Genomic DNA, 18,756 nt, shown 5'->3' on the forward strand with positions numbered 1-18,756 from the left:
ACACTTTCATCACTTCAAAAGGAAATCCCAAATGTATATTGGTGCAGCCTCTATGGATAACAGTATGGAGGTTCCTCAAAAAAACTAAAAATAGAGTTACCATATGGTCCAGCAATCCCATTCCTGGGCATATATCCGGAGAAAACTATAATTCGAAAAGATTCATGCATCCCAATGTTCACTGCAGCACTATTTACAATAGCCAACCTAAAAGTCCACTGACAGATGAATGGATAAAGATGTTATACATATATACAATCGAATACTACTCAGCCATAAAAAGAATGAAATAATTCCATTTGCAGAAACATGGATGGACCTAGAGATAATCATACTAAGTGAAGTAAGTCAGAAAGAGAAAGACAAATACCATATGATATCATTTATATGTGTAATCTCAAATATGACCCAGGGACTTCCCTCGTGGTCCAGTGGTTAAGAATCCGCCTTCCAATGCAGGGGACACGGGTTCAATCTCTGGTCGGGGAACTAAGATCCCACATGACGTGGGGAAACTAAGCTTGCGTGCCACAACTACAGAGCTCATGCGTTCTGGAGCCTGCATGCCACAACTACAGAGCCCACATGCTCTGGAGCCTGCGTGCCACAACTAGAGAGAAGTCCGCATGCTGCAACGAAAGATCCCCCATGCCATAACTAAGACCCGACACAGCCAAAAATAAAATAAATTTTAAAAAATAAAAAATAAAATAAAATAAAATAAAATAAAATATGACCCAAGTGAACTTTTATGAAACAGAAACAGACTCATGGACATAGAGAACAGACTTATGGTTGCCAAGGGGAGAGGGGGTGGGGGAGAGATGAATTGGAAGTTTGGGATTAGCAGATGCAAACTATTATATAGAGAATGGATAAACAACAAGTTTCTACTATATAGCACAAGGAACTATATTCAATATTCTGTGATAAACCATAATGGAAAAGAATATGAAAAAGAACATATATATGTGTATAACTGAATCACTTTGCTCTACAGTAGAAATTGACACAACATTGTAAATCAACTATACTTCAATAAAAATTTTAAAATAAGGAAACCCCATACTCTTTAGTTATCACTCTCTACACCCACAATCCCCCTAAGCTCTAAGCAACCACTAATATACTCTCTGTCTCTATAGATTTGCCTATTCCAGATATTTCATACAAACAGAATCACATAATATAGGGTCTTTTGTGACTGGTTTATTTCACTTAGCATACACCCATGTTGTAGCATGTATCAGGACCCCATTCTTTTTTGTGGCTGAATAATATTCTGTTGTATGGACAGACCACAGTTGTTTATCCATTCATCATTTGATTGACGTTTGGTTTTCACCTTTTGGCTATTATGAATAATGCCGCAATAAACATTTGTGTATGAATTTTCATGTGAACAAATGTTTTCATCTCTCTTGGGTTACCTAGGAGTGGAATTGCTAGGCTATATATGGTAATTCTATGTTTAAGAGGTATGAATTATGATTTAAACCACTTGATAGAATTTGGGATTTGAGCTGATATATAAAGACAGGTGGAATGTGGATGAGCAGGCTGGGGGGTATGGTGGGGAGAAGAACAGGAGGACATATTCAATGTACAGGGCCAACTTGAACAATTTCAATTCTTGAGACTTGAGAACATAGTGCAAGATGAGTGAGTGTGCCTGTTAAAGAAGGATAAGTGAGTGTGCCTGTTAAAGAAGTTATAACCTATCAATTCTTATTCACATATGAAATTAAATTCTAAACTCTTGAAGAAAATACTTGCCTTAATATTATAATCCATAACAAAAGCAGCATGATCAGTTACTACACTAATCAAATATACTAATTACATGAAGAAAGCTGCAACAATTACACTTGTACATCATCTTTATTATTAAAGTGGTCAACTTAAAACAAAATCTTTTAAAAAATATTTAGTTAGCTAACTACTTCTTCCAAAGACTGAGGCCAGAGTACACCTCCCCTACTAGACTAGGTGTGAAACAACCACTTTGGTTTTCAATAATTTGATACCAAATTATGTGTCATATGGTCCAAACTACATTAACATCTATTATAAGTATAAAAAGAGAAACATTCCAAAGGTGTCTTAAAAGATATATTCTCACATTTCAAATTCTAAGTTCCTCAGGTCATTTACACAAGCTAATAAGATAAACAACATAAATTAAACAGTTGAATGTGTGAAACACTTTGTAAAACTACTACAAACAGGAAGAATTCTAAAAATAATTGAAGTGGTTTTAAATTTTAAGCCTTAGGTTATTAATCAACACATATGTACTCATGGTATTAATACATCTAAAGTAATTTTTCTTTTTTGTTTATGGAATGTGCCTTTCCAACACTCACTGAGCTTAATGCTCATCTTGAATTACTCTTATTCCTATACCCCAATAAAGGTGAAATTAAAAAGCAAAAAGATAAAAAGAATAATTACTCTTAGTCTTGATGTCTCTAGCTCTCTCCTCAAACTGTAAGAATGCAGTCTGCTTATCAATTTATTTTAGCAGATGTCACAAGCTATGAGATTATTTACTAATCCAGTTTGGGGACTTAACATTTCCCATTCAGTTTCTTAAAGGAATGCAGCAGAGGTTGTGTCCTGGTCAAGCAAAGCCCATTTGCTGCCTGGCTGGGTTCTCTACCCTTAGTGCCTTGGGCCTATATTCAGGAGGGTAATATTCTTTCTAATCCTCTTTAATCCTTGCCCATTTTTTAAAACACAGTAAAAGATCACTCACACCAGGCGACTGTGGGAAAATGGACTCAAATAGCTGACCTCTGACACGACTCCTTATGCTCTTTGCAAGTGCACTAAGAGCTTCTTCAGTAGGAAGCAAAGAAAATGAAGCAAACACAGTGGAATCTCCATCATAAAAAGAATATCTTATTTTCAGAGAGGTTTAATACTTAAACCAAGTCCTTTCGATTAGAGTTATGTTTTATTTTACAGATAAAAACATCTCAAATTATTTTCAATGTGTTTTAGAACCCTGAAGCTTTAGACTAAACCCTATCTTGGTAGCCACTTAGCAAATGGTAAGCAAAGATATTAAGTTAACAATTATTGAGTAAACCTTATATTATAAAAAGTATCAACTTAATATATCTAAAAATACTTTTGTGAATAGCAACTATATATTATACTTTCACTGAGTAATAATCTAAGTGACAATTCAGAATCAGATATGGTACGTTTATTAGGAAATAATACTTCAGTTTATATTAAAAATCTTCACTATTTAATCATTAAAAAATTGTTTCCTTATGCTACCTTATTTTTTATTATCATGTCTTACCTACCAGCAAATGTCCTCTACAATTTGACTTCAAAGAAATTCTTATTTTTCAGTTTCTGAAAATAGGACACTGAAATAAAATATAAAGAAAAATTTTCAGTTTTAAGAGAATATACTTAGGGACTTCCCTGGTGGCACAGTGGTTGAGAATCCGCCTGCCAGCGCATGGGACACGGGTTCGAGCCCTGGTCCAGGAGGATCCCACATGCTGCAGAACAACTAAGCCCGTGCGCCACAACTACTGAGCCTGCGCTCTAAAGCCCACAAGTCACAACTGTTGAGCCGGAGCGCCACAATTACTGAAGCCCACGCACCTAGAGCCCGTGCTCCGCAACAAGAGAAGCCACCGCAATGAGAAGCCTGCGCACTGCATTGAGGAGTAGCCCCCGCTCACGTCAACTAGAGAAAGCCCGTGGGCAGCAATGAAGACCCAATGCAGCCAAAAATAAAATAACTTAAAAAGACAAAAAAAATATATACTTAAAATATGTAATTATAGGATTATTACTCATTTTATCTCCTCCACAAAGTGCTACTCAAGAATTTCTGCTACCCAGAATAAGCTGTAGTCACTACACAATAGAAAACATATCCTTCATATTCTACTTCAGCACCTAGTATATTACACTATCCAAAGCAGGTCCTAAAATAATTAACTGACTGGATCTGACATATATAGCTAAAATGTCTTCAGACTCATACCTTTAAGTATTTCAGTTTTACTTAAAGATATTTTCTAACTTTCTGGGCAAACTAAAAACAAAACAAAATGAAAACAAAAAAATTCAGCTATCAAGACTTTACTTCTGTATGAAGAAGAATATGAAAGGTTAAAAACTGACGGGTAATTTGTTTTGTTTTGGTCTCTCTTTTTTTTTTTTGCTTATAAAAGTACATGCTCACAGTACAAAAATGCAAACATTACAGAGTTACACATAAAAGAATCTATTACAAGATTGGAGAATAAAAGAAAAAAGGAAATAAAGATAATAATCTGATTTATGTTTGTCTGGATTTCTTTTTTTTAAGTATAACATACTGATTCTACTTTTCTTAAATATAGTATCAAACTGTTACACAACTCACTTTTTACTTCACTATATATCTTGTATATCTCTTCCCATCTCTATATAGATCTAACTCATTTAAAATATAGTATAGTATTCCATTAAAAGCTGAGTTCTTTTATCAGTTAAGAAATAAGGTCATGCTGAAATTGTACTACTGTCCTTAAAAGGCCCAAAGTGACATAATGTAGCAAAACTCACAAAATATTAAATGGCTTAAAAATTTGATGGGATCTAAAATTTTATTTTCTTTACCTTAGATAGGTCTTTATAGTAATGCAGATCTAAATTACAAACATGTTTATTTACCAAACATTTATTGAATGCCTGTTACGTGCTAAGTAGAATATCAGACATAAAATGATGCTAAGACAAGAGTCCTGCTTTTTAAAAAGCTCACAAATAACTAAGGGAGAGACATACAAACAGACCAAAAAAAAAAAAAAAAGATGATTAAGGTACTAAAGAAACAGAAGAGCCATTATCTATGCTTGGGAAAAGTGGGAAAGACACCTCTACAAAGGAGGCAACAGATGAGCAGGATCTTGAAGAATGAGTAGAAACTTGCCAGGTAGAGAAGTGACTGAGCATATGTACAATGGTAGGGAGTCATAATGAGACCTGGCCAATCCAGGGAATAGTAGCACTGGAGGTAAGGAACAAGGCAGAAGTGGTGAGGAGCGAGGCTGGAGACAGATACTGGGCCCAGACTATGAAGGGTTTCTATACACGCAATACTATGGGGTTGGTCCTTATCGTATAGGCAATAGGGAACAAGCAGAGCCCTTTAGGCAGAGTAAGATTTGCTACTTAGGTAGATAACTCTGGCAATGGCCGGAGTAGGGAGGGGTTGATGGCAGGGAGACCACAGAGGAATCTGTTTTAATGGTCCAAACAAAAGATGGTAGAGTATTTGAGATTACTGTATTTCTACACATACATATCTGTATGTTTAAAAATGCATAGAAAATGTCTGGCATCATATACACCAAACAGAAACAGTCTTTACGTGAGAGAAGTAGAATTGGGAGAGAAGAAACAGGGGATTTTTTACTTTATAAACTTCTAAAGAGTCTGAATTTTTTATAAAGCATTCATTACTTTTATAACAATAATAATTTTTAAAAGAATAGGGCTTCCCTGGTGGCGCAGTGGTTGAGAGTCCGCCTGCCGATGCAGGGGACACGGGTTCGTGCCCGGTCCAGGAAGATCCCACATGCCGTGGAATGGCTGGGCCCGTGAGCCATGGCTGCTGAACCTGTGCGTCCGAAGCCTGTGCTCCGCAACGGGAGAGGCCACACTAGTGAGAGGCCCGCGTACCGCAAAAAAAAAAAAAATAGGTAGTGAAGGTGCACAATGAGCAGTGACAGTGGGGATGGAGTAGATGGCTAGATCTGAAAGAGATATCAAAGGTCATAATACGAGTCGGTAATTTGGAAAGAGCAGAGTAAAGGTTAATTACAGAAGAGAATAATAAAGCCGTAAGTCAAAATATAGAAATAAGGAAGGAGAGGCAAGTTGGAGAAGAGACTAAAAAATAAATTTAAAAAAAAATCAGTTTGAGACACATTAAAGTGTCTGAAGTACTTATTAGATACCCAGGTAAAAATTTCCACAACTAGATAGAAATGCAAGTCTAAAGACAAGGAAGGAAGCCAGAGTTAACATATTTGGAAATAACTGGCAAATAAAATATAGTCAAAGACATAAACCAAGACTGGTACCTAGTATGTGCAGGACCTTCCATATTACCTCCAAATCACCTTCTTGTTATATCTGGAATTTGCCTGGGCCAATTTTAACTAGTGTTCAACTATGGACAATATACTCAAATAATTACTCAAAGTCTCTTGCTTTTCACTAAAAATATTAAAAATTAAAGCTACTTTGGAAGCTATAGTTAAAAAGACATAATGATGTGTGGTCTGATGGTATCTTTTATAACTCTAAATCCATACCTATGCTTGCGCTCAAATTCACTTTAATTTTGAATTGCTTTGATCTTTATAATTTATCTCTAGATTACTTTGTTTCTATTACTTTGCAAATCTTACAACAGCTTTTGACCAAAAGCAATATAATTCTGACCTGAAGTAACGATAATGCTTTATAATCTTCCTCTTAAAAGCAGAGGTTAAAGAAAAATCTCTCTGAAGGCATCTGAAATTAAGGTACTTTGCTCTTGATCAGTCATGCACATCAAGACCAATTTATCTCTCCAATTAGTTTTCTCAGTGCACATTCTATGAGATTGGACAGGCAGGCCGAATGCAAAGATTCCACATGGAGGTGCATTATAAGAGAGACTAAAGAAAGTTCCCAGATAGAAAGTAAACAACTGCTGTATGAATAAACTGAAAGAAAACATGATACTACCTAGCAGCCTCAGGAGCAAAGGGAAAGTGATATTATATTAAAAGGAGAGGGACGGGAGGCTAAACAGGGCATGTGCTTCAGGAAAATGACTTTCCAAATCATCCTACAGAGCAGCACCTCAAGAGATAAGCATTTCATATCTCAACCCTTCCACCTGGGCCACAGTACAATATAATGGAAAGGCAAAGGCCTCACTGTGCTCTAAGTATGGGTCACAGACTTTAACGCCACTTCCCTTTTCTCCCTGTACTCCTGCTATGCCACTCAGAATCTCAACTGAGTGCCCATCTCCCTCATCTTTTACTTATGCTGCTATAATATAAGTAGTCTGGCCAAAGAAATGTAAGCCTGCTGCTAAAGACCTAGTACCTTCTCTGATGGATGGGACTCATAACATCCTACGGGCTTCAATTTCTGATCAGCCAGAATGGATTTTACCTTTTATGTATCAATTTATTTTTAAAATTCCCGTTGCACTTGTAAAGGCCTCCTGGCATGGTCTACTTTCTTAGCAGCACAATACCAAAACCAGTTTTATTGTAAAATAAGAAATAATAATTTTAAAAAGGCACAGATAGCATATTCCTAAACATGTACTCAAGTTGTAGAGATTTACTAAACAAGGTTTTGTTTTGTTTTTAAATGTTCTACGCCCTCTTCCCTCAAGGGCTTCTTCTGGAAGACACAAACTGTCCTCAGGGTATTAAGTAATTCAAATTAGTTAATTCCTAACTGTCTCACCTAACCATCTTCACCTTCACCCCATCTCAACAAAGGAATCCCCAAATCTTATACACCCTAAAGCACTAAACTAATATTTACAAGGAAAGAGGACACACTGGAACAGCCTAAACAGGAAGAGAAAATGGTAACATAGTATAATAAAGCAGTGATGGCCATAATAATAAATGCTGTTGCCTGACACTCAGACATTGTGTTGAGAACTTCACATATATCGTCTCATTTAATCAGGAGGCATGATACCTTGACAGTGTTTTCCATGTTGAGTCAGATTCTTTTTTCTTTATTGAGGTATAATTTAAAAACAGTAAAATGTACGGGTCTTAAGTATTCAGTTCAATGAGTTTTAACAAGGGACTTCCCTGGTGGCCCAGCAGTTAAGAATCCTCCTTCCAGTGCAGGGGATGCGGGTTTGATCCCTGGTCAGGGAACTAAGATCCCACACGCCGCAGGGCAACTAAGCCCGCAAGCTTCAAATACTGAGCCTGAGTGCCACAACTACAGAGCCCACACGCTCTGGAACCTGTGCACCACAACTAGAGAGAAGCCCAAGTGCTCCAATGAAAGATCCTGAGTGCCACAACTAAGACCTGACACAGCCAAAAATAAATTTAAAAAGAAAAGAAGAGAAAAGAAAGAAAGTAGACAAGCAACACCATCACCCCAGAAAGTTCTCCTTTCCAGTTAATACCTCTATCCTGACCACCTGAGGCAACCACCGTTCTAATTTCTACCACAATAGATCACTTTTGCCTTTTCTTGAATATCACATAAATGGAATCATTCAGTATATATTCTTTTGGACGACGCTATATTTTTAAGATTCATCTATGTTTTGCTGTATCAGTAGTCCTTTTCTTTTTATTGCTAAATAAATTTTTTTCTCTTGGGTGTATACCTTGGAGTAGAACTGGGTCATAGGGCGAGGTATATGTTTAATTTTATAAGAAATTGACAAAGTGGTTGTATCATTTTATATACTCTTAGCAGCAATGTATTAGAGTTCTAAATGTTCCACATTCTTACCAATATTTTATCAGTATTTTTAATTACAGCCATTCTGATAGGCATGATACCTTGTAATTTTATAATGCATTTCCCTGATAACCAATGACGGTGAGCACCTCTTTATGTGTTTATTGGACATTCCAATATCTTCTTTTCTGAAGTATCTGTTCAAGGCTTTTGACCATGTTTTACATTAAAGTTGTCATTTTATACTTATATATTCTGGATTTGAGTCCTTTGCCAAACAAACAAACTGGAAATATTTTTTTTCCTATTTGTGGTTTGCCTTTTCATTTTTTTAGAATGATGATGATTTTATTTTATTTATTTATTTATTTTTGCCACACTGCACAGCTTGCGGGATCTTAGTTCCCCAACCAGGGATCGAACCTGTGCCCACGGCAGTGAAAGCACGGAGTCCTAACCACTGGACAGCTGGGGAATTCCCTGCCTTTTCATTTTTCTTAACACTGTCATCAGTGAGAAGAATTTTAAATTTTTGAAAAGGCCAATTTAGAATTTTTTCTCTTACAGTTAAGTGCCTATTGTGTCCTAGGAAATCTCTGTCTACCCCAAAATTTCAAAGGTATTCTTAGAAGTTTTCTTCTAGATGTATAGTTTTAGCTCTTACATTTAGGTAAATGATCCATCTCAAATTAATGTTTATGTATGCTATGAGAATATTTCATGATTTTTCCCCCCATTCAGACATTTAGATGTTCCAGCACCATTTGTTGAAAAGAGTTTCCTTTCCCCACTGAACTGCATTGGTGCTTTTATCAAAAACCAAATGACAAAATACATATAGATATATTTCTGGACTTTCTATTCTGTGATTTTGTTTTTAAGGCAAGTATCTCAAATTTAAATCTAAAAATAATAAAATTTAGAAGAATTTGGTGGTAGTATGCTAATAAAAAAACCTTCAATGAAATATTGCAGCAAGCTATTGCTAGATCCTAAATTAAAGTTAGATAATACTATTCTAACTGATGTGTAAAGTGTCATACTAAGAACAATTACATCTATAGTAAATCACTGATATTTTTGGATTTAATATTTACGATTTAAATCATCTGGGCTATCTCTAAACATCCATGATTTATAAAGCCATAATTTTGCTAAGGAACAAATTTCAATCATTTGTGCTCTGAGGCTTGTGCACACATGTGAGTAACTTACCAAATGAATAACCCTAGTTGAATCTTCAGCATCCATATCTCAGCAAGGTTCACAACACATCCTCATGTTCTCATTTCAGGAGTAAAATTATATGTTATACTGGTATTTCTCAACCCATGGAGATTCACAATGGTTTTGGACCATATTAATCAAGAATGTCAATGGCTAACTATAATAATAATGTTAAAGAATACTTTTTATAATAAAAGGATGAATTTAAAAATGTGCAAAGGACATGGATATTTATCCAAAAAGGATATACAATCCCACTCCTGGGCATATATCCGGAGAAAACCATAATTAGAAAAGATCCATGCACCCCAACGTTCACTGCAGCACTATTTACAATAGCCAAGACATGGAAGCAACCTAAATGTCCACTGACAGATGAATGGATAAAGAAGATGTGGTATATATACACAATGGAATATTATTCAATCATAGAAAGGAATGAAATAATGCCATTTGCAGCAACATGGATTGACCCAGAGATTGTCAAACTGAGTGAAGTAAGTAAGACAGAGAAAGACAAATATCATATAATATCACTTATATGTGGAATCTCAAAAAAAATTGGTACAAATGAACTTATTTACAAAACAGAAATAGAGTCACAGATGTAGAAAACAAACTTATGGTTTCCAGGGGGGAACGGGGGGGAGGGACAAATTGGGAGATTGTGATTGAGATACATACACTACTATATATAAAATAAATACCTAATAAGTACCTACTGTATAGCACAGCGAACTCTACTCAATACTCTGTAATGGCCTATATGAGAAAATAATCTAAAAAAAAGTGGATATATGTATAACTGATTCACTTTACTATGCACCTGAAACTAACACAGCATTGTAAATCAACTATACTCAATAAAAATTATTTTTAAAAATTAAAAAAAGAAGATATACAAATGGCCAATAACCACATTAAAAGATGTTCAACATCATTAGTCATTAGGAAATGCAAATCAAAATCACGAGATGCCACTTCACACCTACTAGGACAACTATAGTCAAAACACAGACAATAACAACTGTTGGCACAGATGTACAGAAATTGTAACCCTCAAAAATTGCTGTAAATTTTTGGGAATTTTTTACATTTTTTACATTGGGAATGTAAAATAGCACAGCCAACTTAGAAAAAGTTTGGCAGTCTCTCAAAAAGTTAAGCATAGAGAATTACCATATGATCCATCAATTCCACTCCTAGGCATATACCCAGGAGAAGTGAAACCATGTGTCCACACAAAAGCTTGTACATGAATATTCATACCAGCATTATTCATAATAGCCAAAAAGTGGAACCAACCCAAATGCCCATCAACTGATGAATGGATAAACAAAATGTGGTATATCCATACAATGGATTACTACTCAGCCATAAAAAGAAAGGAAGTATTGATACCTGCTACTTATGCTAAGTGAAAAGGCCACATATTATATAATTCTAAATCTACAGAGACAGAAAGTAGATCTGTGTTGTCATGGATTAGGGGAGGGAGGAATGGGGAGTGACTGCTAATAGCTACAGGGTTTCTTTTGGGGGTAATAAAAATGTTCTAGAATCAGAGAGTGGTGATGGTTACACAACCTTGTGAATTTACTAAAAACCATTGAATTGTATACTTTAAAAGGGTGAATTATATTGTATGTGAATTATTTCAATTAAAAAATACTTTCTATAAAACTTCTTGATGGTTGGATAATAAAAAAATGTGAGACACAAGAGTGAATGAAACAGGATGCTATGGAATATTTAAAAGGTATGAAATATTTTCTACCATAAAATTTTAAAAACCAACAATTTCTATAGTAGCTGAAAGATACATAATCTTTTTCTTGTTTGGTGACTAAAACAAAATGTTTATTGAACCAAAGCCATACCTAGGTAATGAAGAAAAAGTCAAAAATCATGAAAACATGCTGTTCTAATTTTTTACTATTACTATCACAGTTACTGTATACTGAATTCATTCTGTAGATTAAAAAAATCTGTAAAAGCAATCAATACTGATGAAACATCTAAAGCAAATTCATAGCCTGAAGAGATTTATGTGATCTTTTTCTACTTCACTTCTAATAGCTTCCAGCTTTAACAAATTGCACAGCTCTAGACTTACAGCCATTTCTGTTGTAGTTATGTGGAAAGTAGCCAAAATAGTTCCTTCTAAAACAGCTTTACAATTTGTCATTTTACTGGTAAGATTCATACAACATTTGAAAATTTGCATAATAAATTTGTAAGAATAAAAGATTTAAAAATATATGTATATATATTTAAATGTCACTGTTCATTAGGTTAAGTAAGTTATCACGACAGATTGTTGAAGTCTGAGGAAGAAAACCCCTAAAGCCCTTTATGTTTGCGAGCTCCAGCTGAGAGAATCACAAATAGAGACTATAACAGAAGAGAGAGGGAGAGAGAATATCTGTACATACTTCATCACTTGTAAAACCCTAGCAAAAACAGCCACAAATTCCAGCGCTCTCCCAATTCATATAACACTAATGTTATTTAAGTGGGATATTATCCAAATTGTTGGAGCATAAAATTTCCCCCTAAAACCTTAATTTTTATCCTGTTTGGTAACACCCAGCTTAAACTGTCTATCCACAAACAATAATGTAAGGTTACAGAGCCATTCTACTCAGTTGGATATTTTGATAGAGTTGAATTGTCAACTGGTTTTGATATTTAGGTAAGGAGAAAATATACAAATTTCTACCTATAAATAAAAATGATTTTTTTTCAGGCAAGGCTTTACTGGGGCTAAAAATGATTTTCAAATATTGCAGTATATACATATTACATACTTATTAAATGTATATTTATATTTAAATAACATATTTTACAGTTTTAATGATGTATATACTTTATATATCACAAAATTTACCATTTTAAGTATACAGTTCAATGATTTTTACTAAATTTATACAGTTGTGCAACCATCACCATAAAAAGTTCCCTCATGCCTGTTTGAAGTCCATCTCCACTCCTACCCACAGCCCCAGGGAACCACTGATCTGCCTTTTGTGTCTATAGTTTTACCTATTTCATAAATTTCATATAAATGGAATCATACAATATGCTGTCTTTTTTTAAGGAAATATAATACACTCCTTGGCTCAACTGTAAGTATTGATGATAATTTATTTTTTAAAATATTTATTTAGTTATTTGGTTGTGCCAGGTCTTAGTTGTGGCAGGTGGGCTCCTTTAGTTGCGTCAGGTGGGCTCCTTAGTTGCGGTTTGCCGGCTCTTTAGTTGTGGCACGCAAACTCTTAGTTGCAGCATGCGTATGGGATCTAGTTCCCTGGCCAGGGATTGAACCCGGGCCCCCTGCATTGGGAGCGCAAAGTCTTAACCACTGCGCCACTAGAGCAGTCCCCAATATATTGTCTTTCTTTTTTTTTATTTATTTTTTGGCTGTGTTGGGTCTTCGTTGCTGCACGTGGGCTTTCTCTAGTGGCAAGCTGGGGCTACTCTTTGTTGCAGTGCACAGGCTTCACATTGCAGTGGCTTCTCTTTGTTGCAGAGCATGGGCTCTAGGAACATGGACTTCAATAGTTGTGGCTCACAGGCTCTAGAGCGTAGGCTCAGTAGTTGTGGTACACGGGTTTAGTTGCTCTGCGGCATGTGGGATCTTCACGGACCAGGGCTCAAACCCATATCCCCTGCACTGGCAGGTGGATTCTTAACCACTGCGCCACCAAGGAAGTCCCCAATATGTTGTCTTTTGTGTCTGGTTTCTTGCACTTGGTATAAAGTATTTGAGGTTCATTTATGTTGTTGCATGTACTTATACTTTGTTCCTTTTTAGTGCTAAGAAGTGTTCCATTATGTGGCTATATCACAATTTATTTATTCATTCACCCATCTTTGGACTGTTTCAAATTTTTTGCTATTCTGAATAATATTGCTATGAACACTTCATACAAGTCTTTGTATAGACATACGTTTTCATTGCTCTTGGGTAAATACCTAGGAATGGAATTGATGGATCATATGGTAAGTATATGTTTAACTACACAACTGTTTTCCAAAGTAGCTATACTATTTTAAATGCCTGGCAGCAATATACACATTTTCTCTACATTCTTGCCAACACCTGATATTGTCAGTCTATGTGAGTATAGCCATTCTAGTGGATATAAAGTAGTATCACACTGTGGTTCTAATTTGTGTTTTCCCAATGACTAATGATGCTGAGTATCTTTTCATGTGCCTTCTTTGATAGCTAATTCATAAACTTCTTCTTTTTTTTTTTTGCAGTTATGCGGGCCTCTCACTGCTGTGGCCTCTCCCGTTGCGGAGCACAGGCTCCGGACGCGCAGGCTCAGCAGCCATGGCTCATGGGCCTAGCCGCTCTGCAGCATGTGGGATCTTCCCGGACCAGGGCACGAACCCGTGTCCCCTGCATTGGCAGGCGTACTCCCAACCACTGCGCCACCAGAGAAGCCCCCTATAAACTTCTTTGATGAAGTGACTATTCAAATCCTTTGTCCATGTTTTAATTGAGTTGTTTGTCCTATTATTACTGAGTTATAAAAGTTCTTTATAAGTTCTGGATACCAAACTTTAAGATAAAATGACCTGCAGTCATTTGGCTTACCTTTCCATTTTGTTAATGATAACTTCTGAAGAGCAAACATTTTAAGAAGTCCAATCTATCAGTTTTTTTATTTTATTGATCATGCTTTTGAAGAAATCTTTGCCTAACCCAAGTTCTGTTTCCTTCTAGAAGTTTTATAATTTTACCTCTTACATTTAGATCTTTGATCCATTTTGAGTTAATTATTTATTTGGCATGAGGAGAGGGTCTAGGTTGTTTGTTTTTCATATAGATGCCTGATTTTCCCAGAATCATTTGTTGAAAAGATTATCCTTTCCCCATTGAATTGCATTGGAACTCTTGTTGAAAATCAACTGACCAAAATTATGTGAGTTTATTTCAGGATTCTCTATTGTCTTTCACTGATCTACATTTCAACCTTCATGCCAATATTATACTATCTTAATTACTGTAGCTTTAAAAATGTCTTGAAATTGGGTAGTATAAGTCCCTCTAACCTTACTGTTCTTTCTCAAAACGGTTTTGGCTATTCTAGATCCTTTGCATTTCCATATAAATTTTAGAATAAGCTTGTCAGTTTTTTGTTTTGTTTTGTTTTTTGTGGTACACGGGCCTCTCATTGTCGTGGCCTCTCCTGTTGCGGAGCACAGGCTCCGGACGCGAAGGCTCAGCGGCCATGGCTCACGGGCCCAGCCGCTCCGCGGCATGTGGAATCTTCTCCGACCGGGGCACGAACTCGTGTCCCCTGCATCGGCAGGCGGACTCTCAACCACTGTGCCACCAGGGAAGCCCGAGCTTGTCAGTTTTTACAAACAAGTCTACTAAGATTTTAATAGGAACTGCATTTAATCTACAGATCAATTTGGGGAGAACTGTGATCTTAACAATAATTAGTCTTCTAATCCACAAACATGGTATATATCTCCATTTATTTAGGTCTTTAATTTCTCTCAGAAGTATTTTAGAGTATTTCACTATATGTGTGTGTAGGTTTTTAAACTCAAAACAAGTATCACTAAAAGCATCACAGATTATTTAGACAGATTTCAATATGAAGGTTAATATATATTACATATCCAACAATTTAATTTTATAATTTGGGCAATGCCTGGGATTTCCACTACCCTCTCCTCACCCATGTGGCTCTGGAAGTAGTTTTGAAAACCAATGCACAATGCACACCATCAGAATTGTTACTGCTGAAACTGACAAAGGACTAATCTCCAAAATACACAAGCAGCTCATGCAGCTCAATATCAAAAAAAACCAAATAACCCTATCCAAAAATGGACCAAAGACATTTCTCCAAAGAAGACATACAGATTGCCAACAAACACATTAAAGGATGCTCAACATCACTAATCATTAGAGAAATGCAAATCAAAACTACAATGAAGTATCATCTCACACCAGTCAGAATGGCCATCATCAAGAAATCTACGAACAATAAATGCTGGAGAGGGTGTGGAGAAAAGGGAACCCTCTTGCACTGCTGGTGGGAATGTAAATTGATACAGCCACTATGGAGAACAGTATGAAGATTCCTTAAAAAACTAAAAACAGAACTACCATATGACCCAGCAATCCAACTACTGGGCATATACCCTGAGAAAACCATAATTCAAAAAAAGTCATGTACTACAATGTTCATTGCAGCTCTATTTACAATAGCCAGGACATGGAAGCAATCTAAGTGTCCATCGACAGATGAATGGGTAAAGAAGATGTGGCACATATATACAATGGACTATTACTCAGCCATAAAAAGAATGAAATTGAGTTATTTGTAGTGAGGTGGATGGGCCTAGAGTCTGTCATAGAGTGAAGTAAGTCAGCAAGAGAAAAACAAATACTGTATGCTAACACATATATATGGAATCTAAAAAAATAAAATGGTTCTGAAGAACCTAGGGGCAGAACAGGAATAAAAATGCAGACGTAGAGAATGGACTTGAGGACACGGGGAGGGAGAAGGGTAAGCTGCGACGAAGTGAGAGAGTGGCATGGACATATATACACTACCAAATGTAAAATAGATAGCTAGTGGGAAGCAGCTGCATAGCACAGGGAGATCAGCTCCATGCTTTGCAACCACCTAGAGGGATGGGATAGGGAGGGTGGAAGGGAGATGCAAGAGGGAGGGGATATGGGGATATATGTATATGTATAGCTGATTCACTTTGTTATAAAGCAGAAACTAACACACCATTGTAAAGCAATTATACTCCAATAAAGATGTTTTAAAAAAAAAGAATTGTTACTGCTGAGAATACACTTTACGTAAGAGGGTTTTAAAAGCAGAAAAGAACAACCCCAGGAACAGACAATCCCTATTTTGTTATTTTGAGTGGGAATTAAATAAAATTTTTAGATATCAATGGTGTATTTAATTTGAATAGTTCTGATTAATAACTGCTGCTTATCTTCTCACACAAGGAACAGATTTCCACCCCATCCTGGGTAATAACAATAACAACCACTTCTGTAAAGCTTACTACATGTTAGGTACTCTTCTAAGCACTTTAAAGATATGCACTCATTTAATCTTAATAACAACTCTAAGAGGTAGGGAATATTATCCCCAGTTTACACATGAGGAAACTCAAGTCTAGAGAAGTTAAGTAACTTGTCCAAGGTAATACAGCTAGGAAGTAGTGGAGCCAGAATTCAAATGTAGGCAGTTTAGTTGCTGAATCCGTTCTCTTGACCACTCTGCAGCAAGAGAGAGCAGAGCATTTCATATACAAGTATTTTTAGACCTCTGCTTCCGGTAATGGAAGACTGGGTAACTCAGATGAACCCTCCCAGACAGCTAGAAAAGCTGTCAATTTTTAAAACTGAATCAAATACATCAGAGAATTAACAAAGGGTAGAGAATTACCAGGCCACAGTCCAAAGACAGCAGAAAGCAGAGAAGTAAGCCACACCTGGGGCTTCTTTCACTATAGGGACATTTGACAATTCTGGAAAAGATAGCTAGGAGGCTGTTCAGTATTTTTGCCAGTTTCATAAGGCTACAGGAACAAAAGCTGAAGTCCAAGTCCTGTCAAGAGTGAGAGCCTGGCAAAACCCTCAGGATTGGACTGGGACTCTGAAAGGCTGCATCTTAGGAATAAGGGTGAACCAGAAATAAACTGAAACTTTCATGGACTGCAGTCCAGTTTCAAGTCATCTGGGTAGACCAGAACATTTCAATCCCTGAAACTGAATTAAGGTGATCCTGTCCTACCAATGCTTCTTCCAGGCATCTAAGGGCAAGGAAAATCCTCTATGAAGGAATATAATATTACCTGAGATTTTAAGCTATTTCTACAATTTTTCAAATAAAATATCTGGCACATAGTGAAAGAAAATCAGGCATAAGAGAAAAGACAATATGAACATGATGCAGCAGAAAAAAACAGATATTAAAAACAGAAACAGGGACATTCTAGATATTGGGATTATCAGAGAAAGACTTTAAGATAACTACTTTATTTTCAAACAGATAATAGATTCTATTTACACTTTTGGCAGAGAATTCAAACCTATAAATAATATGAGAGATGTGAAAAATAAATAGAAATTCAAGAATTAAAAAATGTTTCAAAGGGGTGAAATCACACAGAGTATGTTCTCTGGCCATGATGCAATTACGTCAGAAATCACTGATAAAAAGATAATTTTCATATGTTTTAAAATTAAGAAATACATGTTTAAATGGAATAAATATACCTCTAAATCAAAGAGGAAGTCATAGTGGAAATTAGAAAATATTTTTGAACTAAATTATAAAAAAAATAATGCTATAGTATGCAGTTAAAATTGTACTTAGAGAGAGGTTTATAGACTTAAATGGATATGTTAGAAGAAGAAAGACTAAAAATTAATGAGTTAAATACCTTATAAGAAGATACAAGAGGGACTTCCGTGGTGGTTCAGTGGTTAAGAATCCGCCTGCCAAAGCAGGGGACACAGGTTCTTGCCCTGGTCCGGGAAGATCCCACATGCCACGGAGCAACTAAGCCCATGTGCCACAACTACTGAGCCTGTGCTCTAGAGCCTGCGAGCCACAACTCCTGAGTACACGTGCCACAACTACTGAAGCCCGCACACCTAGAGCCTGTGCTCTGCAACAAGAGAAGCCACTGCAATGAGAAGCCCGCACACCGCAACAAAGAGTAGCCCCCACTTGCCACAACTAGAGAAAACCCGCACGCAGCAATGAAGACCCAACGCAGCCAAAAATAATTAATTAAAAAAAAAGAAGATACAAGAAATAAAAAAAAATAAAATGGGGCCAAAGAAAGTTGAAAGAAGGCCGTAAAGAGCAGAAATGAATGAACCAGAAAACAAACAGTAGAGAAGATCAACAAAGCCAGAGGTTAGTTCTTCACAAAGACTAATAAAATTGATAAATCCCTGAGGAATCCAATAGAGGGGCAAAAAGAAAGGTAGCCAGTGTTATGAATTAAAAAATGGATGTTGGGCTTCCCTGGTGGCAC

General features: G+C 36.2%; 1 protein-coding gene across 8 annotated transcripts in view; it reads right to left on the minus strand.

Moving 5' to 3' along the window:
* Window positions 1-18,756, minus strand: part of ST7L (suppression of tumorigenicity 7 like) — a 68,140-nt gene that overhangs the window by 11,821 nt on the left and 37,563 nt on the right. The window contains exon 12 of one of the 8 annotated variants that reach the window (XM_060090269.1): window positions 3,326-3,386. The exons of the other annotated variants lie outside the window; for them this stretch is intronic. Coding sequence (XP_059946252.1) covers window positions 3,366-3,386 — 21 coding nt within the window. The 3' untranslated portion in view covers window positions 3,326-3,365. Of the gene's footprint in view, window positions 1-3,325; window positions 3,387-18,756 lie in introns of those variants that run through there. 8 annotated transcript variants of the gene reach the window in all.

The sequence above is a fragment of the Mesoplodon densirostris genome, chromosome 2, assembly GCF_025265405.1.
Source record: "Mesoplodon densirostris isolate mMesDen1 chromosome 2, mMesDen1 primary haplotype, whole genome shotgun sequence".
NCBI classification, from domain to species: Eukaryota; Metazoa; Chordata; class Mammalia; order Artiodactyla; family Ziphiidae; genus Mesoplodon; species Mesoplodon densirostris.